This window comes from Lepidochelys kempii, chromosome 15 (assembly GCF_965140265.1).
Source record: "Lepidochelys kempii isolate rLepKem1 chromosome 15, rLepKem1.hap2, whole genome shotgun sequence".
Classification (NCBI taxonomy): domain Eukaryota; kingdom Metazoa; phylum Chordata; order Testudines; family Cheloniidae; genus Lepidochelys; species Lepidochelys kempii.
In genome coordinates this window covers 1,871,942-1,894,349 of record NC_133270.1, presented here as the reverse complement: position 1 = coordinate 1,894,349, position 22,408 = coordinate 1,871,942, and the positions used below count along the sequence as shown (strand labels likewise).

Genomic DNA, 22,408 nt, shown 5'->3' with positions numbered 1-22,408 from the left:
CAGGCTAATAGGGTTGAGTGTTTAGATTGCATGCTTATATTTTATATTATTTTGGTAACCACTCTGACTTTTTGCCTATCACTTATAATCACTTTAAATCTATTTTTTGTAGTCAATACACTTGTTTTACTGTTTATCTTTACCGGTGAGTTTGCCTGAAGTGTCTGATAAATCTGCTCAGGTTTACAAAGGCTGGTGTATGTCCACTTTCCATTGATGAAGTGGTGAACCAATTAATAAACTTGAACTGCTCATCTTGAGCCACGCAAGATGGTATATTCCTGAGGTACAAGTCTGGGAGTTAGCGGGATTTGGCTGGTGCCTTTCTCTGTGTGATTCGTGAGTGGCTCTGGGAGCATTCATGCAATCTACCTGGGTATGGGGCTCCATGTGCTGTTGTGCTGAGTGATCACAGCGCCTGGAGGGGTTTGCTGCTTGTCACTAGCAAAGCATTGCAAGAGACAGTTCAGGCTGGAGAGTTAAGGTGGCACAGCAGTCCCACAGTCCCAAGCTGCACCATGGGGAACCCATCACATTTTCTCGCCTTTGCCCTCGCAAACTGGAGCATAGCATCAGAGAGATCCAAAGACTGGCCAACGGCATTTTCAAGGGATAAAAGAACAAGCAATGTCAGTCTCTTGTGGCCATTGTTGATCGAATATATGTTTTAATGAGCCAAAACTTTGAACAGCTGCGCTCACCACTCACAACTGTGACTGGCAGCATGAGCAGACTCCTCAAAGCTATCCACACATAAGGAAGAGTGCCCTTCAGCTTTGCATCATGCATGAACTGGAGAATTCAGAGTGCAGAGTGCTTCCCATGTGGCAAAATGTGACGGATATTGTCCAATTCGACATAGAGATCTTATCTTTGATGTCCGAACATTCCCCATGTGTCAGCATCCGGTGAAGGTCTGTACAATTGTTTGAGCATTTTCCTGTCTGCCGGCAGCTTACTAAGGTCATTCAAAAGCCCCCAGTCTTTTCGTGGTGCTTCATTTGTCCAAACCTTTCCTCAACGGACACTCGAGCAGTGTCAACGGGCAAGCAAAAAAACCTCCCACTTGATTTTTTCTTCTGAGCTTCCCATCACCTCATCTCTGCTTGGTAACCAAACTGTCTCTTCTTCTGGTGGAATACTACAAGGAGTCCGGTGGCACCTTAAAGACTAACAGATTTATTTGAGCATAAGCTTTCGTGGGTAAAAACCCCACTTCTTCAGATGCACCTGGTGAATACTAGTTCCCTCGAAGACAGGCTCAACTCCTATGTTTCCCACCATTTCTTTGGCAGCAGTGATGGCACCTTCAAGTACGTTTCCCCTGTCGGCCACAGCGAAATCAAGGCAGCGTCTCATCGCAGTAGTAGCAGTCGCAATGTCCATGGACTGAGTTTGTAATGCCTGGCCTACAATGTTTACTTGGAACAGGGTATTGGCCAAGCCACAACTGACACCAGATATTTGAAGTCAGTGATCTGGCTTGCCAGGTTTTGCGCTTTGTGTTAGATTCTGGCCTTGGCTTTACTCGACTACACCAATTCCATCAGAGCATCGTAAACCTCAGTCTCTTGGTGCCTCATTGACCTTATGCTGTCAATGCAGCTCTCCCAGAGAGTGTCACTTACCAGCTTCACAGTCAGATTTGTAGCATTGGCCGTGAGGCTCTTCCACCTGATAGTTGATGCTGAAAACAGGACGTATATCCTTTGCAGTACTGCGAAGAGAGATACTGACTCAAAAGAAGATGATGCTGCATCTGACACAACCAGTTGAGGGAAAGGCAGCCACAAGGCATGAAGAAAGCTCTTGGATTCAGTACAAGAATCCTTGCTAGGACGTCACTGTTTCTTCCCTTCATGTTTGCGCCATTGTCGTAGCCTTGGCTGCGGCAGTCCTGAAGTTTTACTTTATTCTCATTTAAAACGTTCATAAACAATTCTGTTAGGCTTTTTCCAGTAGAGTTTCCACAGACCTGAAGCAGATAAAGTGTTCCTTTACTTGGATACAGTCATCCTCGTCGTCAACAGATCTTACTGTAAATGGCATCTTTTCCCTGTGACTAATGTCAGGAATGCAGTGCATTATTACAGCGTAGTACTTTGCTGAGCCACATCAACATGTCATCAAGCACCTTTCTTGCCATAAGGTCAATCAGTTTGTTTGGAATTGTTTTGCTGCAGTAATGGTCCTTCGCTTCTTTACGAACTACTCGACATAGTTGCTCACACGTGACATTGTCATATTTTCCAAGGAGCTCTGCCAAACCAAGGAAATTACCGGTATGTTCAGTGGACAACTTATCTGATGAGCCCCAGAAAGCCAAATTATTCTTTGCAAGGAAGAGGGTAACTGAAATCAGATGCTTGAGCACATTTCCCAAATCTGGGTTTCTACTTTAATAATGCGCTGGTCTTCTGCGTGTAATGCATTTATTCAGCGTGAGCCCGGACTCTGTCAGGCCTGAGGGCTTTTTCTGCAGCCACATTAGGACAGCAACAGCCATGAGCTAAGAAGCAGGAAATCACATCCTCACATTCCCTCTAAATTACATTAAAACTATGACATATCAGGCTGTTATAAGCAGGCACCTGTCCTAATAATGCCCAGCATCACCAGAGAAAGAAACAGATCATAAGATGTTTAGGGAAAACTTTGTTTGACAGCATTCTGCCTGGCAAGGAATCACCTAACAGATGTGATTGTGAAATCTATACTTCTTTATTGGCCTTCATGGTCCCTGCTTCTCTATTTATCTGTCTGGACTCTGTCTGGTTCTTTGATCATTTCTGCCTGTTGCATCACTAACTTTGCAAGATTTAAATCAGCTCAGGTGGTGGGCTCTGATTGGGTAAAGAGTGGTTTTGTAATGGGCTAGGATGGGTGGAAAATGCCGGTTTGCAGGACTTTAGTTTACAATGGTTGGGGACAGTAGAGCTAAGCAGGACTCAAGTTTCACTATAACTGGGGTCCAACAGGAATTTCTTGGGAACCAACTCCAGGGCGCAGCCCAAGATCAGAGCTGCCAGACCTCAACACCCTGCCACCTATATTGTGCAGAAGCTGGAGTCCCTGGACAATCTGATCCTGGCTGGCCACTAGGAAAAGTTCGTCTGATTATGGGGAGTGGTGAGCATTGTATGCTTAGTGTGTGTGTTCTGCTTAGGTAACTGTTAATAAGTAGAAGTTAAGAATATTACTGTGTAAGGCTCTTTCACTGGTAAAAGGCCCCTCAAACCCACAGAAGATTATGCCCTTAGTCCTAGGAATTGGGTAAGGGTGGATACTTAAATTAACCTGGTTACGCCCTGAGCCCTAGGAACTGGGTATGGGTGTCCTGGAGCCCTAGGAAGGGGGTAAGGTCGGTGCCTAAATTAACTGGATTATGCCTTGAGCCCGTGGAAAGGTAAAGGTGGGGTGCCCTAGAGTGTGTGGGTAACAGACTCAACCTCTATCCATTTGGAGTAGGCCATAAAATGCCCGGGTGACTTTTCATGTTGCTTCAGAGCATCAGCTAAGTATACCCGGAAAGTGCAAGCAAACAATTTGGCATTCTTATGAAATATTTTTCAAGAAAACCAGAACACTTTGTCAGTTGATTTTGAGTAAACTAGACAGTGCCAATTCAGTTTCTCACCATTCTCGAGCACTCTTTTGCAGTGTGACATTGAGAAGTGTCGATTCTGCTCATTTGCTGGAAACGTCATATCCTCAATTTTGCCCGGCCCGTTCAAAATTGTACGATCAAATATGGGCAGAGTTTAGGAGTGCCGGCCATAGAGCAGGATCTGATGTATCATAGAATATCAGGGTTGGAAGGGACTTCAGAGGTCACCTAGTCCAACCCCCTGCTCAAAGCAGGACCAATCCCCAATTTTTGCCCCATCCCTAAATGGCCCCCTCAAGGATTGAACTCACAACCCTGGGTTTAGCAGGCCAATGCTCAAACCACTGAGCTATCCCTCCCCCCAATTGAGTTATGGTATGCAATTTTTCTCACTGCTGTTCCTGTCATGGGAGGCTGATTCTTCTTTATCGTTTCTCTCCTTTCCATGTGAGTCACATTCTTATTTATCATCCCTCTCCTTCACTCCGCCAGGAAAACTGGACAATTCTCCATCACTTTCCTCACATTTCCATTCCTTATCTTCAGGTAAATCTGCTAATTCCTTAGTAATAGGACTTTCATCATTTACACTTTGCTTCTCAATTTCTTCTGCACTGGGATGATCGCTACTGCCTAAAGCCTGGTCTATGTCGTTCTGTTTCAGATATTTTCCCATCAGATTTGCCCCTTGCTGCAAACTATTTTGCAATTGAGCTTCCTGCTTCCTATACTGAGCTCCTGAAGACTTCTTCGGGGGCATCTTTTATTTTTGGTGAGGGAAAACAGTATTGGGAGAGCAAAAATCTATGTTACACAGTGTTAGAAAGTCATAAACATTACATGTTAAGCATGGCAAAAGCAGTACCAGTATTTTATATTGTTGTGTAGGTAGCGGTTTGATGGATATCTCTGGTGTCTCATTAAATATGTCCATTGTTAGTCGCTACTGATACTCTTCAAGTCTTAAAACACAAATACACTCTCACAATTATACAATAAAACAAAGTTCACAATATCACAGCAGGGCTCTCACTTCACTTCGTTCTTGTATCTCCAGCGGGTCAGAGGCTGGACAAGAAGTATAAGAGCTCAACCCCAGAACTCACTCAGGAGGCAGCCGCTGAAGAGGCCAGACGCCTCTGGCCCAGCTCCTGCCAGGGAAACTGTAGCAACCAGCGGCGGACTTGGAGACTGGCCTGACCAGCCAATACTTGGCACGGATCAGTGTACACGTGGTGGAGAATGTGGGCAGCGGTCCCCCGATCCCTGTGAGAAGGGATCTGAGGAGGAGCATGCCCAGGTGGCCATGAAAATGGACAAGCTTGTTAAGTTCTGGGCCAAAAGCCGCCAACAACCGTAGCAGGCGGCCCCGTTCCAGCAGCAGCAGCAGCTGGTCCAGCAGCTTGGAACGCAACAGCTGATTTTGGAGCTGGGACGCCAGAACCGGGACCACCAGCAACAGTGCCTGCAGCAGTTGACGACTGCTGCCCCGTCCTGCAGAGCCCCAGCCTGGGGGTGCCACCGGACCATCCTGTGTAGCCCCTCCAATCTGGTTGACCAAGATGGGCCCCAACGATGACGCAGAGGCCTTCCTTGTGATGTTTGAAAGGGTGGCGTTAGTCACAGGGTGGGCCCAAGACCAGTGGGCTACCCTCTTGGCCCCGTACCTGACTGGGACCGCCCAAACAGTGTATCGAGGCCTGTCTGCAGCGGAGGCATGGGACTACACCTGGGTAAAGGTGGTAATCTTAGATGCCTTGGATGTTAGCCCAGAGACCTTCCGGCAGTGGTTCTGGAGTCCGGTTTACCCAACGGGTGCCCAACCCCGGATGGTAGCACAGGAGCTGAGGGAGACAGGCAAGCAGTGGCTACAGCCCAAAAGGTGAATCCTGGAAAAAATTATTCTGGAGCAATTTGTCCACATCTTCCCATTGCGAGGGAGGGCCTGGGCCGGGCTGGCTCTAGGTTTTGCCGCCCCAAGCAAAAAATTTGCCGCTCCGAGAGAGCAACTGCCCAAGCACCAAAAAAACCCCCAAACCCCGGAACCCCCCAAACCCCGAACACCCCCAACCCCCCAACTCCCCAGCCCCCAAACCCCCAAACCCTCCAAATCCCCCAAACCCTCAAACCCCCAAACCCCATGCATGGCCGGAGGACTGCCACACCCCCAAACCCCCAAACCCCGTGCTTGGCCGGAGGACTACCACACCCCCAAACCCCCAAACCCCGTGCATGGCCTGAGGACTGCCACAGCCCCAAACCCTGCGCATGGCCTGAGGACTGCCACACCCCCAAACCCTGCGCATGGCCGGAGGACTGCTGCACCCCCAAACCTGCCGCATTGCCGGAGGACTGCCACACCCCCAAACCCCATGCATGGCCGGAGGACTGCCGCACCCCCAAACCCCCAAACCCCGTACATGGCCGGAGGACTGCCAACCCCCCAAACACCCGATCCCCGCGCATGGCCTGAGGACTGCCAAACCCCCGAACCCCGCGCATGGCCGGAGGACTGCCAAACCCCCGAACCCCGCGCATGGCTGGAGGACTGCCAAACCCCCGAACCCCGCGCATGGCCGGAGGACTGCCACACCCCGCATGGCCTGAGGACTGCCAAACCCCCGATCCCCGCGCATGGCCGGAGGACTGCCGCACCCCAATACCCCCGAACCCCATGCATGGCCTGACGACTGCCTCACCCCCGATCCCCGCGCATGGCCGGAGGACTGCCGCACCCCGCACGGCTTTCGGAAGCCACCCCGGAATTGTGCTGCTCCAAGCACGCGCTTGCTTTGCTGCTGCCCGGAGCTGGGCCTGAGCCTGGGTCCCCCGCCCCCGGCCCGCAAGGCAGCTGCTGCCATCACCCTGACGGAGGATTTCCTCGCTGCCGAAGCCCCGGTGGGACCCACTATGCGAGTTGCTCCACCTGGACCAGAGCGCCCTAACCCAGAGAAAAAGAGGGCCACCCAGCCTGAACTGTGAAATCCTTCACGGGGCCAGGAGCCCCGACCCAGACCTGTCGAGGTCCTGGTTCAACAAGCCTAGGCCAGGTATCAAAGGGACCAACCGAAGCCTCCCCAGGGGCCTGGCGGGAGCACCCGCGCGGCCTGGGCACTCGGAGCTCAGATCCTGCTTTCCCTGCGGGAAATGTGGACATTTACAGCGGGACTGCACTGAGATGGATTGCAGCTCTGACCAGGTCTACACGGGAGAAGCCCACGCCTGATGACCACAGGCTGCCAAGATTATGGTGCCAGTGGTTGTCGGGGATTGCCCAGCCTTCTTCCTAATTGATTCAGGCTGCGGCCAGACCTTAATGCATCAAAGCCTAGGCCTCCAGGCCGACCCAAGCTTAGGGACAATCCAGTTACAGTGCATTCCCGGTGCCATACGACCCTACCCCAGTGCCCAAGTCCAGCTGGCTGTGGATTGTGGATGGGGTCAGGCGACTGATGGTGGTCGGTCTGGCTCCTAGACCCGCCTACCCGGTGATCTGGGGGGGAGGGATAGCTCAGTGGTTTGAGCATTGGCCTGCTAAACCCAGGGTTGTGAGTTCAATCCTTGAGGGGGCCATTTAGGGATCTGGGGCAAAAATTGGGGATTGGTCCTGCTTTGAGCAGGGGGTTGGACTAGATGACCTCCTGAGGTCCCTTCCAACCCTGATATTCTATGATCCTGGGGTGGGACTGGCTAGACTTCCTGGAAGTCCTCTGCTTAGACGCTGAGGAGAGCCCCGCGATCGCCCTAGTACTGGAAGGGGGGCCTCCCTGAGGCCCAGTCAGAGTTGGAGGCACCTGACCCCCCCAAACAGGGAGAAGAACCTGAGGACTGCCCTCCCTCCTACCGGGAGCTGCTGCTGAGCCCCTGCTTCACACCGATTTTTGCCATGACCAAAGGGAGGATCCCACCCTCAGTCGCGCTTATGAGCAACTAGCCGCTGTCAATGGGGCTGTAATTGACCCGCGCTGGGCGAAGCAGTGGACACACTTCGAACAGCATCCGGACCGGCTCTATCGGGTAGTACGGGACCCACGCACTGGAGCACCCAGACCCAACTACTCGTGCCTTGACGTCACTGGCGAGCGGTAATGAAACTCGCCCATGACATCCCGTGGCCCAAGTGCCTGGCAGCAGGGAAGACCCTAGTCTGGAGACTGACTCAGTTCTTCTGGCCTGGCGTGCATCAGGAAGTGAAGAACTATTGTAGTTCCTGTCCAGAATGCCTGCTAGCTGCACCCCCGTGGACACCCAAGGCCCCGCTGGTCCCCACACCCATAGTGGAAATGCTATTCGAACGCATTGCCATGGATCTGGTGGGTCCCCTCCCAAAAAGCATCGCCAGATTTCAGTACATATTGGTCATGGTGGATTATGCTACCCATTTCCCAGAGGCAGTACCACTCCGGAGCATCACTGCCCGAACCATCACGGGGGAGCCCGTGAAGGTCTTCGCTCATGTAGGCCTGCCCCAGGAGATTCTCAGTGACCAGGGCACCAACTTTACCTCCCAGCTGCTGCAGAAGGTGTGAGAGCTCCTGGGGAATCAAGTAGTTGCACACCTCTATCTACCATCCGCAAACCGACAGCTCCGTTGAACGGTTTAACCGTGCCCTGAAGGACATGTTGTGCAAGTTCCCCCCAGAAGAACTATGGCGATGGGACCAGCTACTCCCATCCCTGCTCCTGGCGATATGGGAGGTGCCCCAGTCCTCTACAAAGTTTTTCCTCTTTGAGCTGCTGTATGGTTGCTGCCCATGGGGGCTGCTGGACCTACTGTGTGAAACCTGGGAGCAAGCTCCATCACCAACCCAGGGCTTCTTGAAATATGTTCTCCAGCTCCAGGAACACCTCACTCAGGCCAGAGCCCTCGCTTGGGAAAATTTAAGGGAGGTTCAAGCACAAACCTATAAGCGAGATATGTGGAGCTGTGAGTTTAAACCTGGTGACCAGGCCCTGCTTCTCCTGCCCTCGAGGGCGTCAAAGCTACTGGCCCGCTGGCAAGGACCCCATGAGGTGGTCTGGAAGGTTGGGCTCATCACCTATGAGGTCAACCAGTCAGACCGACGTAAGTACCAGCAGTATCATCTCAACCTCCTGAAGCCCTGGCGGAAGCGAGAGGGCTTATTAATTAACCCCTGCCCCCTGGAGCCAGAACTGGAGCCCCGCGCACCCTGGACCGAGGACCCACAGCTTGGGGAGACCCTCACAGATGAGCAACATAGACAAACCCAGTGCCTCCTGCAGGCGCCCTTCACCATCCAGCTGGGCTACACAACCCTAGTGTATCATACCATTCAGACAGAGCCTGGGGTAGTAATCAGAGAGACGACCAGGCCCTTGGCGCAGTGAATGCGGCGGGTCGAAGGTGAGGTACAGGCCTTGCTAGAGCTGGGAGTTACTGAACCCTCACACAGTGAATGGTGCAGTCCGGTAGTGCTGTACCCAAACCCGATGGCATGTAGAGCCTCTGCATCGACTTCCGATGCGTCAATGCTATCTCCAAGTTCGACCCGCACCCGATGCCTCGCTTAGATGAGCTGCTTGGCTGGTTGGGGGAGGCTCACTTCCTCACCACACTGGGTCTCAGCAAGGGGCAGGGGCGGATCCCCCTTGACCTGCTTCCAGGGAGAAGACCGCATTTGCTCTTCCCTTCATGTCCCACTCTGCCCCCAGGCACTGAGACAGGTCAGCCAGCCTGTATAGGGGAGAGATTGCAGCAAGCCCTCTGGGGCAGGGACTGTCTCTTTGTCCTGCATTTGTACAGAGCCTAGCACCATGAGGGCCTGGGCCGTGACTGGGGCTGCCAGGTGCTCCTGCAATACAAACAATACGTTAGGACTTTAAGTGGCCAGGACAGTGGTTCAGAGAATCATAGAATCATAGAATATCAGGGTTGGAAGGGACCCCAGAAGGTCATCTAGTCCAACCCCCTGCTCAAAGCAGGACCAATTCCCAGTTAAATCATCCCAGCCAGGGCTTTAGCATTAGCTTAGGATGAATTGTCAGGCTGTGCTGGGTAGGGATCGGTACTCTGTCCTTGTATTTTTCACAGTGGAGGCAACACAGTCTAGTGGCCGGGGGGAGAACTGTCATCCCATTTACAGCTGGGGAAACTGAGGGATGAGAATGGGCTGTGTAGGGCTGACTCTGGTGCGGGCAGCGGGGGGGACTGAGTAAAATCCCTGTATGGGGTGGGAGGGGACAAGTAGGGCTGGGGATTGATCTTTGAAGGGGGAGAGGGTAGCAGGAGCTAGGCAGGGGTGGCTGAGCAGTTGCTGAAGAGCTGCCCCACATTCAACAAACGGGCACGTCTCTCTGTGCCCATAATGGGAACATGGGGCCACCTGTTACGTGGGGGCTGCATGCTGCATGTATATGAAAGCAGAGCAGTACACCCAGCCAGGTCCCTTGCCCCCATTCCAGCTAGCCCCCCGCAGCCAGCTGCCCTCCCTCTCACCTAGGACACTTGCCTCCACTCTGGCCAGGCCCCAGCCAAGCCCTCAACCCCAGCACAACCAGACCACCCTCTACTGGCCCCTGGCCCCGACACCAGCCAGCTAGGGTTACTAACTTTATTTTTGCAGAAAACCGAACACCCTTGCCCCACCCTTCCCTGCCCTATCCCTGAGGCCCCACCCCCACCCAATTCATTTGTCCCTCCATCCCTCACGTGCTCTTTCCCACCCTCACTCACTCACTCACTCATTTTCAACAGGCTGGGGCAGGGGGTTGGGGTGAGGGAGCGGGTGAGGGCTCCGGCTCGGGGTGTGGGCTCTGGGATGGGGCCGGGGATGAGCTGTTTGGCCTGCAAGATGGGGCTCTGGGCTGGGGGGTGGGCCAAGAGGATTGGAGTGGGGGGGCTCCAGGTTGGGGTGTGAAAGGGGGTATGGGCTCTGGGCTAGGGGTGTGGGCTCTGGAGTGGGGCCAGAAATGAGGGGCTCAGGGTGTAGGAGGGGGGCTCCAGGCTGGGGCAGGGGGCTGGGGTGCGTGAGGGGGTGAGGGCTCTTGCTGTGGCTGTGGGCTCTGGGGTGAGGCCAGGGATGAAGGGTTTGGGGTGCAGGAGGGGGCTCTGGGCTGGGGCTGAGGGGTTCGGGGTCTAGGAGGGGGATCCAGGCTGGGGTGGGGGAAAGGACCCTGGAGGGGGTGAGGATTCCAGGAGGGAGTTGGGGTGTGGGACGGGGCTCAGGGCTGGGGCAGAGGGTTAGGGTGCGGGGCTTGTGCTCCAGGTGGTGCTTACTTCAGGTGGCTCCCGGAAGAGGCTGGCATGTCTCTCCAGCTCCTAGGCCAAGGGGCAGCCAGGTGGCTCTGCACGCTGCCATCACCCACAGGCGCTGCCCACGCAGCTCCCATTGACCATGGTTCCTGGCCAATGGGAGGTGCACAGCCAGCGCTCAGGGCGGGGGCAGCACACGGAGCCCCCTTGGCTGCACTTGCGCTTAGGAGCCAGAGGGACATGCCAGACGCTTCCGGGACTCATGTGGAGCCACGGCAGGCAGGGAGCCTGCCTTAGTCCCGCTGCTGACGGCCAAGTGGAATTTGCTGACCGGAGCCGCCAGGGTCCTTTCTCAACTGGGCATTCTGCTTGAAAACCAGATGCCTGGCAACCTTACAGCCAGCCCCAGGCCCTCACCTCTGTTTGCCCTTAAAATAATGGATAACATGCGGCGCTCGACCTACAGGAGCAACACAGTGTGTGACTCTCTAGTTCAGTAATAACAGTCCGGTGTCCTAGCAGTGGTAGGGTCAGGAGTAGAACTTAAGATCTGCTGCCTCCCATCCCCCTGCTGAGTTCTCCAGGCCTGGCAGGAGGACCCCCCCAACTCCGCACACACACAGCTGAAGCGATGAGGGTGTTCTTCACATTCTGTCCCTCATCAAATGCAGTGTGGCCCATGACAATACCCAGTTGGAGCTGTGGGCGCTGCAGCACAAGCCATGCTTCAGTAAAGATGGAGGCATCCACGCCCACAAGCTTCACTGGAGAACTTTGTAGGCTGCATGTTTGACCACCCCTGAAACATGGAATCACAGAAACGATGCTTTGCCCTCCTCTGCCTTCCTGCTGTATGTGACATGCTGCCCCTGGATCGGGCATTGTCGCAAGCTGTGCAAGGCTGGGCTGAGTGGGAAGCAGCCACAGCTGAGGCCACGCCCCAAGCAGGCCACACCTGGCCATGTTATAAGGGCTCAGGGTGGAGCTGGGTCAGTCTTTCTCCTGCTGTGAAGAGAGAAGAATCTAGCTGGTGGGGAGAAAAGGTTACCTGAAGCAAAGCAGAGTAGGGCTGGGGAAAGGCCAGAGGAGCTGGGGTGCTCCAGCCTGGCAACTCCCCAGGCTGAGGCCTTGGTAAAGGCCTATGCAGGTACTGGGGCTGGGAGGTGCAGCCCAGAGATCAGCAGAGGCAGCTGGTCTAACCTTGTTGCTGGTGATGAGTGGCCATTATGCTGCAGTCTGCCCCTTGAGAAAGGAGCTAGATGATGGCTGGCAATAGCCACTGAGGCAAGGTGGGTGTAGAATGTTGGGGATTCCCCTGGGAGGAGAGATTGAGTGTGTGGGGGTACTGTGGTGGGCAGAACCCCAAGGTAAAGGGCCCTGGGATCTGGGAGGGACATTGGGGGCCAACGGCAGGTGAGACACTGGCCAGTAGGAGGCTCTCTGTATGCTGGAGAGCTAATTTCTGAGAGGACCAGCAGGAGGCACCATACTGGTGAGCCTCGCACTGCTACAGGCATCAAGTGCAGAGATTGGGCCTGGGACTTCAGTGTGTGAAGCTCTATTACCTGGGTGAAGAACAGCCTTGGCGCTAGTCCGTGAAGTGGACTCATGAACCCCTATATGTGGTGTGACGCTCCCAAGACTGTGAGTACAAACCTTGCCGCAGGTGTTGGAAACCAGGGCACAATCCCCAGATTGGGTGTGAGTTCTAAACTTTGATTGCACCAAGTGCAAACTCCTCAGGCACCTTCCCAGCGTGGCCATGGAGTCACAGACAGTCCCTATGGGTGCTCTGGACTGTCTTGCCACCAGGTGAGTGTAGCTCTGTGATGGATGGCCCCTTACACCCAGAATCAAAGCAATATTTGGGTTACTCTGCTCTTTAGGTCTCATCCAAGGACCATACTTGTAGCTGATCCTATAATAAACTATATGAAGCTTTATTAAGCAGGAAAAGAACATTGGAGAGTTATTTACAAGGCAAAAGCAAGGGAACATAGACACACAAATAAGTTACAAGCTCAAGTTTCAAAAGGTAATATAGGCTTCTATCATCAGCAAGCTGTAATTGTCCTTTAGGGCTAACCCAGAGCTCTGAGCTCTAGCAGTTAAAGTCACGGGTGGTTAGGACCTTGGGGCATCCGTCAGCCTAGCCCGGGCTGCCCCAAGGTCCTAACCACCCGTGATTTTAACTGCTAGAGCTCAGAGCTCCTTCGCAGCGGGCAGTCAATACTGACTGACACCCAGGCTAAGTTGCTGGGGAGCTCTTGCTTATGCCTAGAAACCCCTGCCCTCCAAGCAGCATAGAGGTGCTAGGTCCTTTGGCTTGGGATTTTTTATCCCCCTCCTGCCATGTGCTCTGAGTTTTTAAAATGATGGTGCCATGCCCCCTGTTATGATGCCCCTAGGACCAGGGGTGCTGGAACAGTTTGTATAGCGGGGTGCTGAGAGCCATTGAAACAAACTGTAAACCCCGTGTATAATGGAAACCACTTCATGCCAGGGGATGTTGCAGCAACCCCAGCACTCCGAGTTCCAGCACCTATGCCTGGGATAGGGTGACCAGATGCCCAATTTTTATAGGGACAGTCCCAATATTTGTGGCTTTGTCTTCTATAGGCTCCTATTACCCCCCCCCCCCCCCCCGTCCTGATTTTTCACACTTGCTGTCTAGTTGCCCTAGCCTGGGACTAGCCACGACAGGGAGCCAGAGATACCCATGCTTTCACAGTGGAACACCGTTTTTAACTCAATAAGCCTCACAAACCCTCGATCCTGGGAGTCAGGGAAGGATCAGGATCCCTATTTGTCAGATAAGGAAGCTGACACACATCGCTCATGGCATTCCAGCACCAGAGCTGAGCTCAGCACAGGGCCCCAGAAGGCTGGGCCTCCTTTGTGCCTTGCCTGTCATGAGCCAGCTGTGGGCTTCATAGAATATCAGGGTTGGAAGGGATCTCAGGAGGTCCTCCCGTCCAACCCCCTGCCTAGGGTCCATATGACTGTTCCAACAGCTTGGAATAACTAGAGGGCGGTTGCACTCTAGTCACACCCCCATTTTTCCGCTATGCCATCAGGGGAAGCTCCTTACACTGGGGGAATTCCCTAGGGCCTGGATCCATCAGCATAGTGATCCCTTATGCTAGTAAACCCACAGCACAAGGATGAACCAGTGAAATTAAATGCCCTGTCTAAGATCTCATGGTGAGTGTGGCAGAAGTTGGAATAGAATCCACAAGTCTGTAGCCACTACTCTTGCTACACCTAAAATTCCTAGGAGCATAGGTTTGCCAGCCACCTTTGGGAGTTTGCTCTACTAGTGCTAGCTTGTGAGTAGACTTGGCAGAATTCAACATCAATTTTTTTCAGTAATTTCAACCAATATTGCTTCTCAGCCTGCTGGCTAAAATCAAGTGTAAACATTTTGATGGATAATATCAACATTTTGGACTATAAGGTGGATAGAAAGCTGGCTAGATTGTCGGGCTCAACGGGTAGTGATCAATGGCTCCATGTCTAGTTGGCAGCTGGTATCTAGTGGAGTGCCCCAAGGGTCAGTCCTGGGGCCGGTTTTGTTCAATATCTTCATAAATGATCTGGAGGATGGTGTGGATTGCACCCTCAGCAAGTTTGCAGATGACACTAAACTGGGAGGAGAGATAGATACGCTGGAGGGTAGGGATAGGATACAGAGGGACCTAGACAAATTGGAGGATTGGGCCAAAAGAAATCTGAGGTTCAACAAGGACAAGTGCAGAGTCCTGCACTTAGGACAGAAGAATTCCATGCACCACTACAGACTAGGGACTGACTGGCTCGGCAGCAGTTGTGCAGAAAAGGACCTAGGGGTTACAGTGGACGAGAAGTTGGATATGACTCAACAGTGTGCCCTTGTTGCCAAAAAGGGCAATGGCATTTTGGGATGTATAAGTAGGGGCATTGCCAGCAGATCGAGGGACGTAACTGTTCCCCTCTATTTGACATTGGTGAGGCCTCCTCTGGAGTATTGTGTCCAGTTCTGGGCCCCACACTATAAGAAGGATGTGGAAAAATTGGAAAACGTTCAGCAGAGGGCAACAAAAATGATTAGGGGACTGGAACACATGACTTGTGAGGAGAGGCTGAGGGAACTGGGATTGTTTAGTCTGCAGAAGAGAAGAATGAGGGGGGATTTGATAGCTGCTTTCAACTACCTGAAAGGTGGTGCCAAAGAGGATGGATCTAGACTATTCTCAGTGATAGCAGATGACAGGACAAGGAGTAATGGTCTCAAGTTGCAGTGGGGGAGGTTTAGGTTGGATATTGGGGAAACACTTTTTCACTAGGAGGGTGGTGAAACACTGGAATGTGTTACCTAGGGAGGTGGTGGAATCTCCTTCCTTACAAAGAAAAGGAGTACTTGTGGCACCTTAGAGACTAACCAATTTATTTGAGCATAAGCTTTCGTGAGCTACAGATGAAGTGAGCTCACGAAAGCTTATGCTCAAATAAATTAGTTAGTCTCTAAAGTGCTACAAGTACTCCTTTTCTTTTTGCGACTACAGACTAACATGGCTGCTACTCTGGAACCTCTCCTTCCTTAGAAGTTTTTAACGTCAGACTTGACAAAGACCTGGCTGGGATGATTTAATTGGGGATTGGCCCTGCTTTGAGAAGGGGGTTGGACTAGATGACCTCCTGAGGTCCCTTCCAACCCTGATATTCTATGATTTATTTATAAGAATTTATTTTTAAATTTTGTCTATTTATGTTTTCTTGGTTGTGCAAAATTATGGATTTTAAGCATATTTTTCAATTTTTGATCCATCAAAATTTTTACAGTTCCAGGAAATTCTGGATGGGGCAGCTGAGACAATAACATTCTGAATTTCACCATCTCTTGCCATTAAATAATTTAATGCTCTGACAGTTCAAGGATAAATTGTCAATATCACATGTCAAAATAGACAAAGTATCCTTCATTCAAGCTCTAAGTTCTAAGGCAGCATTTTTCTTTTGCCTATCTGCCAGTTTTGATTATTACTGATGGGGATGTTTTTGCATGGGTTTGTGTGTACACGGTGAAATTGACGTTTACCAATTAAAAAATCAAATCCTTCCAAGGCTACGTTTAAACCATGTTTTCACTTTGCCATGCAACATCATAGTATCTTGCATAGCTGTCGTCCTGGTGTGATGCAGATGTGACAATGACACATAGGATAGCACGATCAGCCTGCTGTGGTGGGTGCAAACATGACCATGCACAGATCTGTGAGGCCTGCCATGCCATGGGCAGTTGTGATGGAACTAGGGATGCATGCACTCCCAAGTTGAAGTAGTAATAACAAACACCAAATACATGGTTTCCATCATCAACACCCCTGTGATGTTGCATAATGCTTTATGGAAATATGTTTATGAATGTATATATGACATAACTGGAATATGTTTTTACGCTACATATGCCATGTAACATCTCTGTAAAGATTATGATCTACTGAATCTTTTTACCAGCAGGAGAGTGGTGTGGGGGAGGTATTTTTTCATGCTTTGTGTGTATAAAAAGATCTTCTACACTTGCCACAGTATGCATCCGATGAAGTGAACTGTAGCTCACGGAAGCTTATGCTCAAATAAATGGGTTAGTCTCTAAGGTGCCACAAGTACTCCTTTTCTATTTATCCTATTTGTATGCATGTATCACTTTTTTTAATTGAAAGTTATGAAAATTGGCTATGTACTTGTTTAAGTAGCCTCAGTGAAGCAGTTGGTCAGCTTCCTGAGAAGACTATTCTCAGTAAGTGCCCAATCAAAAAACACTTAAGCCAACAATGAACTTGGAGATGCCAATCCACATCTGAGCTTTCCCAGAAATGTTGCCTGGTTGGTAAGGAACTCAGTCATGCATGGACATGTGACTTGCCCATGTGACTCCAAAACTCCATCTTTGAGCTGAATTCTGGATAGGAGAGAGGAGGGGGTCTCACCCACAAGAGAGACTATCTAAGCCCCTTTGAGACCCCTCCATTTTGTCTTCAGGTGGCTCAAGAGAGAGCCTCCCAACCCCCAAAGTTTACCTGAAAGATTGGATCAAAGGACAGTAATCACAGGCGTGGGAGTGATTGCTGGACCCAGACTAGAAGAAGTCTAGTCTGTAAAAGAAGCTTACTGGAGCATCTGAGGGTGAAATTTCATCTGTAATCACTTCTACTGTTTTCCGAGTAACAGCCGTGTTAGTCTGTAGTCGCAAAAAGAACAGGAGGACTTATGCCACCTTAGAGACTAACCAATTTATTTGAGCATGAGCTTTCGTGAGCTGCAGCTCACTTCATCGGATGCATGCTGTGGAAAATGCAGAAGACATTATATACGTTCTATATTCTAGAACATCTTGGTGTTATAATATATAACATCAGTTAAGCCTGCAGCCCGTGGGGGCCGTGGGTCAGACCTGGGTCGGGGTCTGCAGCAGGCTCGCGGGTCTGGCTCAGACGGGCAAGGTTCTGGAGTCCCAGGCTAGCAGGGAAGGGGGTTAGAAGTCGTCTCCGCACATGGGGGAGCAGGTCCCCAGGGGTTTCCTGTGATCCGACCCCTCCCCCCCCAGGACAGTTGTTCCCGCCCCCCTGCCCCGCCCACGTGGCGCTGCGGCGACGTGTCCTGCCGGTTCCCTGTCACGGACGGCACCGCAGGGCTGAGCAGGGTTAGGGCCACCACTAGGGGGAGCCAGAGCCCGTGCTTCGCCTTCCCGCCAGGGGCCTGCCGCGGTCTCTCAATCAATCCTGCTGGGAAGGCGGGACCCTAGGGGAACCAAGGGCTAGCGCAGGGCAGCGCCAACAGCCAGTCAAAGTCTAGATAGCTCCGCCGTCGAGGAGGGCGGAAGGTCCTATTGGCTGCGATGCCCCTCCAGGAGGCGGGAGGAAGGGCTCTGTCCCGCTGCTGGCCAATGGCGGAGAGCGGTGGGGTTAGGGTGTGCCCGCTGAGGCGAGCGGCGCTGTGTGAGGCAGGGAGCGCGGGTTGCTGCCCGGCTCGGCTTCTCGCCGCCCCCGCCCGGGCCTGATCCCGATCCCGCAGCGGCCGCCGGAGCTGGGAGGCCGCCTGCGCCGCGCGCCGGGGCCCCGACTTCCCCAGGCCCGGTCCCCTTCCGCCCCCCCGTCCCGGGCCCGGTCCCCTTCCGCCGGCCGCCCAGCTCTCGGGGCAGCCGCGCTGGGGTGAGCTGAGGCCCGGAGTCAGGCTTATGCTACGCCCCTGCCCCCGCTCGCCTCGCGCTGCCCCCCGCTGCCGGCCGGGGGGGCTGGCGGACCTGCTCGGGCCTTGGGTTGCGGCCGGCCCCGGCTCGGCCCCCCGGCTGGCCCGCTGAGCCTGCCGTAGGGGCCTGGGGCTGCTGGGCAGCGGGGGGGGGTCCTGCCCTGGGGGCCGAACTCCCCAGCGCCTCGCCATGGCCGGCGCCATCGCCTCTCGGATGAGCTTCAGCTCCCTGAAGAGGAAACAGCCCAAAACCTTCACCGTGCGGATTGTGACCATGGACGCCGAGATGGAGTTCAGCTGCGAGGTACCCGCCCGCCGCGAGCCGGGGGCAGCGGGGTTTACGCCGCGCCTCCCGCCCCGGTCCCCGCCCGCCGCCAGCGGGATCCCTGGGCCGGCGCCGGGAGCCCGCTGCTGGGGTGGAGCGTGGCCGCGGCTGGGCAGCGCACGGCCCCCCCGTGCCACGCGGTGGTTTGGGGCAGGCCCTGGAGATGAACGCCGTGACCACTTGACTGCAGGGGGCATGGAGGGAGGCGAAACGTAGCTACCCAAGGTGGAGTTTGATCAGGATGCCGGGCTAGCACACCCCTGTGAAAAGCTGTGTGTGAACTTTATTGAACAGAAAGGGGCTTGATATCATCTAAAGCATAGTACTTCCAGCACCACAAACGGCCAGTTGCCTCCTGTTGGGGCTCAGGCTCATTGGTAAATCACAGAAGAGTGCTCCCCACTGAATCCACTTTCTGGTGCCCTCCCCCCCCCCCGATTTTCCTGTCTACCAGTGGTGGGGAGCTGCTAGCTAAATACAGATCCTCCAGAGTTTCTCTGGAGAGATGAAGGTGTTTGTAGCCAAAGATGGAACATGCAGGGTTTCAATTTGAATGTCCTTGGATCTACTCACGGCCACCTGCATCTGTTTTGTTTAGGAAGCCCTGTTCCTAAATGGTGCTGTTTTTCATTTGCCTGCATTGTACAGGCACTGGAAGACTACAGGGAGGCCCTCTAGGAATCCATTGTTAATCTAGCATCGAAGTGTAATGTCTTACGCAAAAGATGTGTTGGGATAGAAACTGTATGCATATAAGTATCAGAGGGGTAGCCTTGTTAGTCTGGATCTGTAAAAGCACTTGTGTCTCAGTGCAGGAGGTTCCTTGGTGCTGTGCTGTGATATAACAGAGGGGATGCAGTCATGTCTCAGTGCCCGCGGTTCTGGGTGCTGTGATATAGCTGAGGGGATGCAGTCGTGTCTTGTGGGAGGTTCCAGGGTCCTGCACTATAATATAGAAGAGGGGAAGTCATGTCTTTGCACAGAAGGTTCCTCGATGCAATTCTCTTGTGAGTCCCAACCGCTACTGGAATATGGTACAACACATCCTTGAGCAAAGGAATTGGGGGTGGGGTCAAAAATAATTCCTCTGATTATATTGCAGAACAACAGTCGGCTCTGGGTCGCCCCCTATTATGCTGTTAAATTAGGTACTTTATTCTCCTCTAGCCCCTAAAGAAGAATAGCTTGCAGGTACTCTGTGTAGAATAGGTAAGCAGAAAGCGGTGAACAAATAACTCTTTCATTTACATGAGGTTTTTGGATGACTTGAAATATCTTTTGGGGACTCTAAAGGATAAACTTTGAATGAGTGCTCTAGTATCCATATGCATTTGGCCTTTCATCCCCTTCATTATCACCCCAGCAACATCACTACTTTAGCCTGCTCCAGAAGTGTTTTCTTTGATATGAAAATGCAAATGATTATCTGCTTTGATCTTACTAGCTAGCAGACAGCAAATTCCAGAGATCACATTTTGCAAAGCCCATAGCAGACCTAGTGATTTGCCATTGTAAGTTGGCACTACAGCTGTGTGGTGCTAGCAGTCTGCATGATGCAGTTCCAAACAGAAGCAGGATGAAGTATCCAAGGGGGTGCGGGGAGGGCAGTAATAGAGACCAACCATAGGCTGTGACCTTTCTTGAGTGTCTTCACAACATGATGGGGCCCTGATCCTGAGTCAGGCCTGTGGGCATTAGTGCAGTATAAATAACCTGTTCCTAGGCAAAACATGTCACTAAACTGGAGTCCTAAGAATGTACAGTATCCAGGCACTTGCTATCTGGAGAATGATGCAAACAATGTGAGGGAGGATTTGGAGGGGTCCATCAGATTATTCCAGAGGCATTGCTCTGATGAGAAGTCTCTACCTGCAACTACTGGAAGGGGTGGCTGCTGAGATTCCTGGCAGGTGGTTGTCTCCAGACTTGGTTTGGGCCTCCATCTGTTTTATTAGTTGACCGCTAGAAGGTGTATAATTACACTTGAAGGCAGCAGTTCTGCGGAAAAGGACCTAGGGGTGACAGTGGACGAGAAGTTGGATATGAGTCAGCAGTGTGCCCTTGTTGCCAAGAAGGCCAATGGCATTTTGGGATGTATAAGTAGGGGCATAGCGAGCAGATCGAGGGACGTGATCGTTCCCCTCTATTCGACATTGGTGAGGCCTCATCTGGAGTACTGTGTCCAGTTTTGGGCCCCACACTTCAAGAAGGATGTGGATAAATTGGAGAGAGTCCAGCGAAGGGCAACAAAAATGATTAGGGGACTGGAACACATGAGTTATGAGGAGAGGCTGAGGGAGCTGGGATTGTTTAGCCTGCAGAAGAGAAGAATGAGGGGGGATTTGATAGCTGCTTTCAACTACCTGAAAGGGGGTTCCAAAGAGGATGGCTCTAGACTGTTCTCAATGGTAGCAGATGACAGAACGAGGAGTAATGGTCTCAAGTTGCAGTGGGGGAGGTTTAGATTGGATATTAGGAAAAACTTTTTCACTAAGAGGGTGGTGAAACACTGGAATGCGTTACCTAGGGAGGTGGTAGAATCTCCTTCCTTAGAGGTTTTTAAGGTCAGGCTTGACAAAGCCCTGGCTGGGATGATTTAACTGGGAATTGGTCCTGCTTTGAGCAGGGGGTTGGACTAGATGACCTTCTGGGGTCCCTTCCAACCCTGATATTCTATGATTCTATGATTCCTCATCATACTCACGTCAGGTTGTTGCTGTGTACTGGGGCCACTCTGCTGCTCGCTCTCCCTAGGTACTCCTAGCACACTGTCTCTAGTTTGAGTGCTTTTCTTATTCTTCGAGGCAATTATAATTAAGGCTATGATTTAGTCATGGAATCTGTGACTTCCAGCAACCTCCATGACTTCAGCCTGCGATGGTTGGGAGCTGCAGGGTCCCCCGCTGCCCCCAGAGCTCCAAGCTGCCACAGGCAGGAGGGTACCCCACAACTCCTGGCTGCCATGGGGTACCCCTGAACCCCCGAGCTCCCAGTTGGTGGTGGGGAACCCTGAGCTCCTGGCTGCCATGGGCCCTCGGAGCTGCAGACGGCAGAGGTATCCCACAGACCCCAGTTGCTGCAGGCTGTGCAGCTGCCTGCTTCAGGTGGTATGGGGACCCACAGATCCCTATTTTTTCATGGATCGTTTTAGTAAAAGTCGTGGACAGGTCATGGCTTCTGTGAATTTTTCCTTTTTGTCCATGACTTTTACTAAAAATATCTGTGACAAAATCTTAGCCTTAATTATAATATACTGCCTTGGGGGACACTATCTGCGATCCTCCTCAGTCTGAGCCATTGAGAGAGGAAAGACACTGCTTAAAAACTCTCTTGTTTTTTTTTTGTTTTTTTTTAAACCCCATCTCCTGTTTAACTCAAATATTGATAAACAGTAAGAAAGAAAAAAATTGTTAAAAATTCAACTCTTCTCCTCCTTCAGTTAAGGTCTGAGAAAGCTTTGTGTGTTCTCTGGTCCTCCACGAAGACCTTCAGAAAAGGGAAGAGAAGACTTGAGATTACTTATTTCTAAGAAATAGTAGCTCCCCTAGTTAAAAAAGGCCACTTTTCAGGCCTTTATGCCCACCCTGAACAGAGAGGGTATAAACCCATTTTTTCCCCCTATTTGTGAGTCACCTTTAAGAATAAGGAAAGTTAATATCCAACACCCGTGCCTTGGCCTAATTTAACTACAAACAATTGAATGGTTTCTCTCCATATGTTCTTAAATAAATATATCATGTTTCAGCTAAGATCAAGCATGGAAAACTTGAGCCCCAAACGAGAGTTTTTCAGTAAGGGGGGACAAAAAGAGGTGGTTTTTTTTGTGGTTGTTTTTTTTTTTTGTGGTTGTTTTTTTTTTGTTTGTTTCAGAACAGTCTTTTAATAGGCTTCATAAATCCAGAGAATTGAATGCAGGAATTCCTTCACCACTTCAAATACAATACCAATGGAATGGGTTACCTAGAGAGGTGGTGGAATCTCCATCCTTAGAGGTTTTTAAGGCTTGGCTTGACAAAGCCTTGGCTGGGATGATTTA

General features: G+C 51.9%; 1 protein-coding gene across 8 annotated transcripts in view; it reads left to right on the top strand.

Annotated features, from left to right (window-relative positions):
* The first annotated feature begins 17,768 nt into the window (after positions 1-17,768).
* The window catches only part of NF2 (NF2, moesin-ezrin-radixin like (MERLIN) tumor suppressor), a 95,417-nt gene continuing 90,777 nt past the window's right edge, over positions 17,769-22,408 (top strand). For 3 of the 8 annotated variants that reach the window (XM_073313224.1, XM_073313223.1, XM_073313227.1), the window contains exon 1: positions 17,770-18,351. In XM_073313224.1, the coding sequence (XP_073169325.1) occupies positions 18,238-18,351 (114 nt within the window). In that variant the 5' untranslated portion in view covers positions 17,770-18,237. Of the gene's footprint in view, positions 18,352-22,408 lie in introns of all 8 variants that reach the window. The other 5 variants (XM_073313220.1, XM_073313221.1, XM_073313228.1 and 2 more) reach the window with 3 other exon arrangements.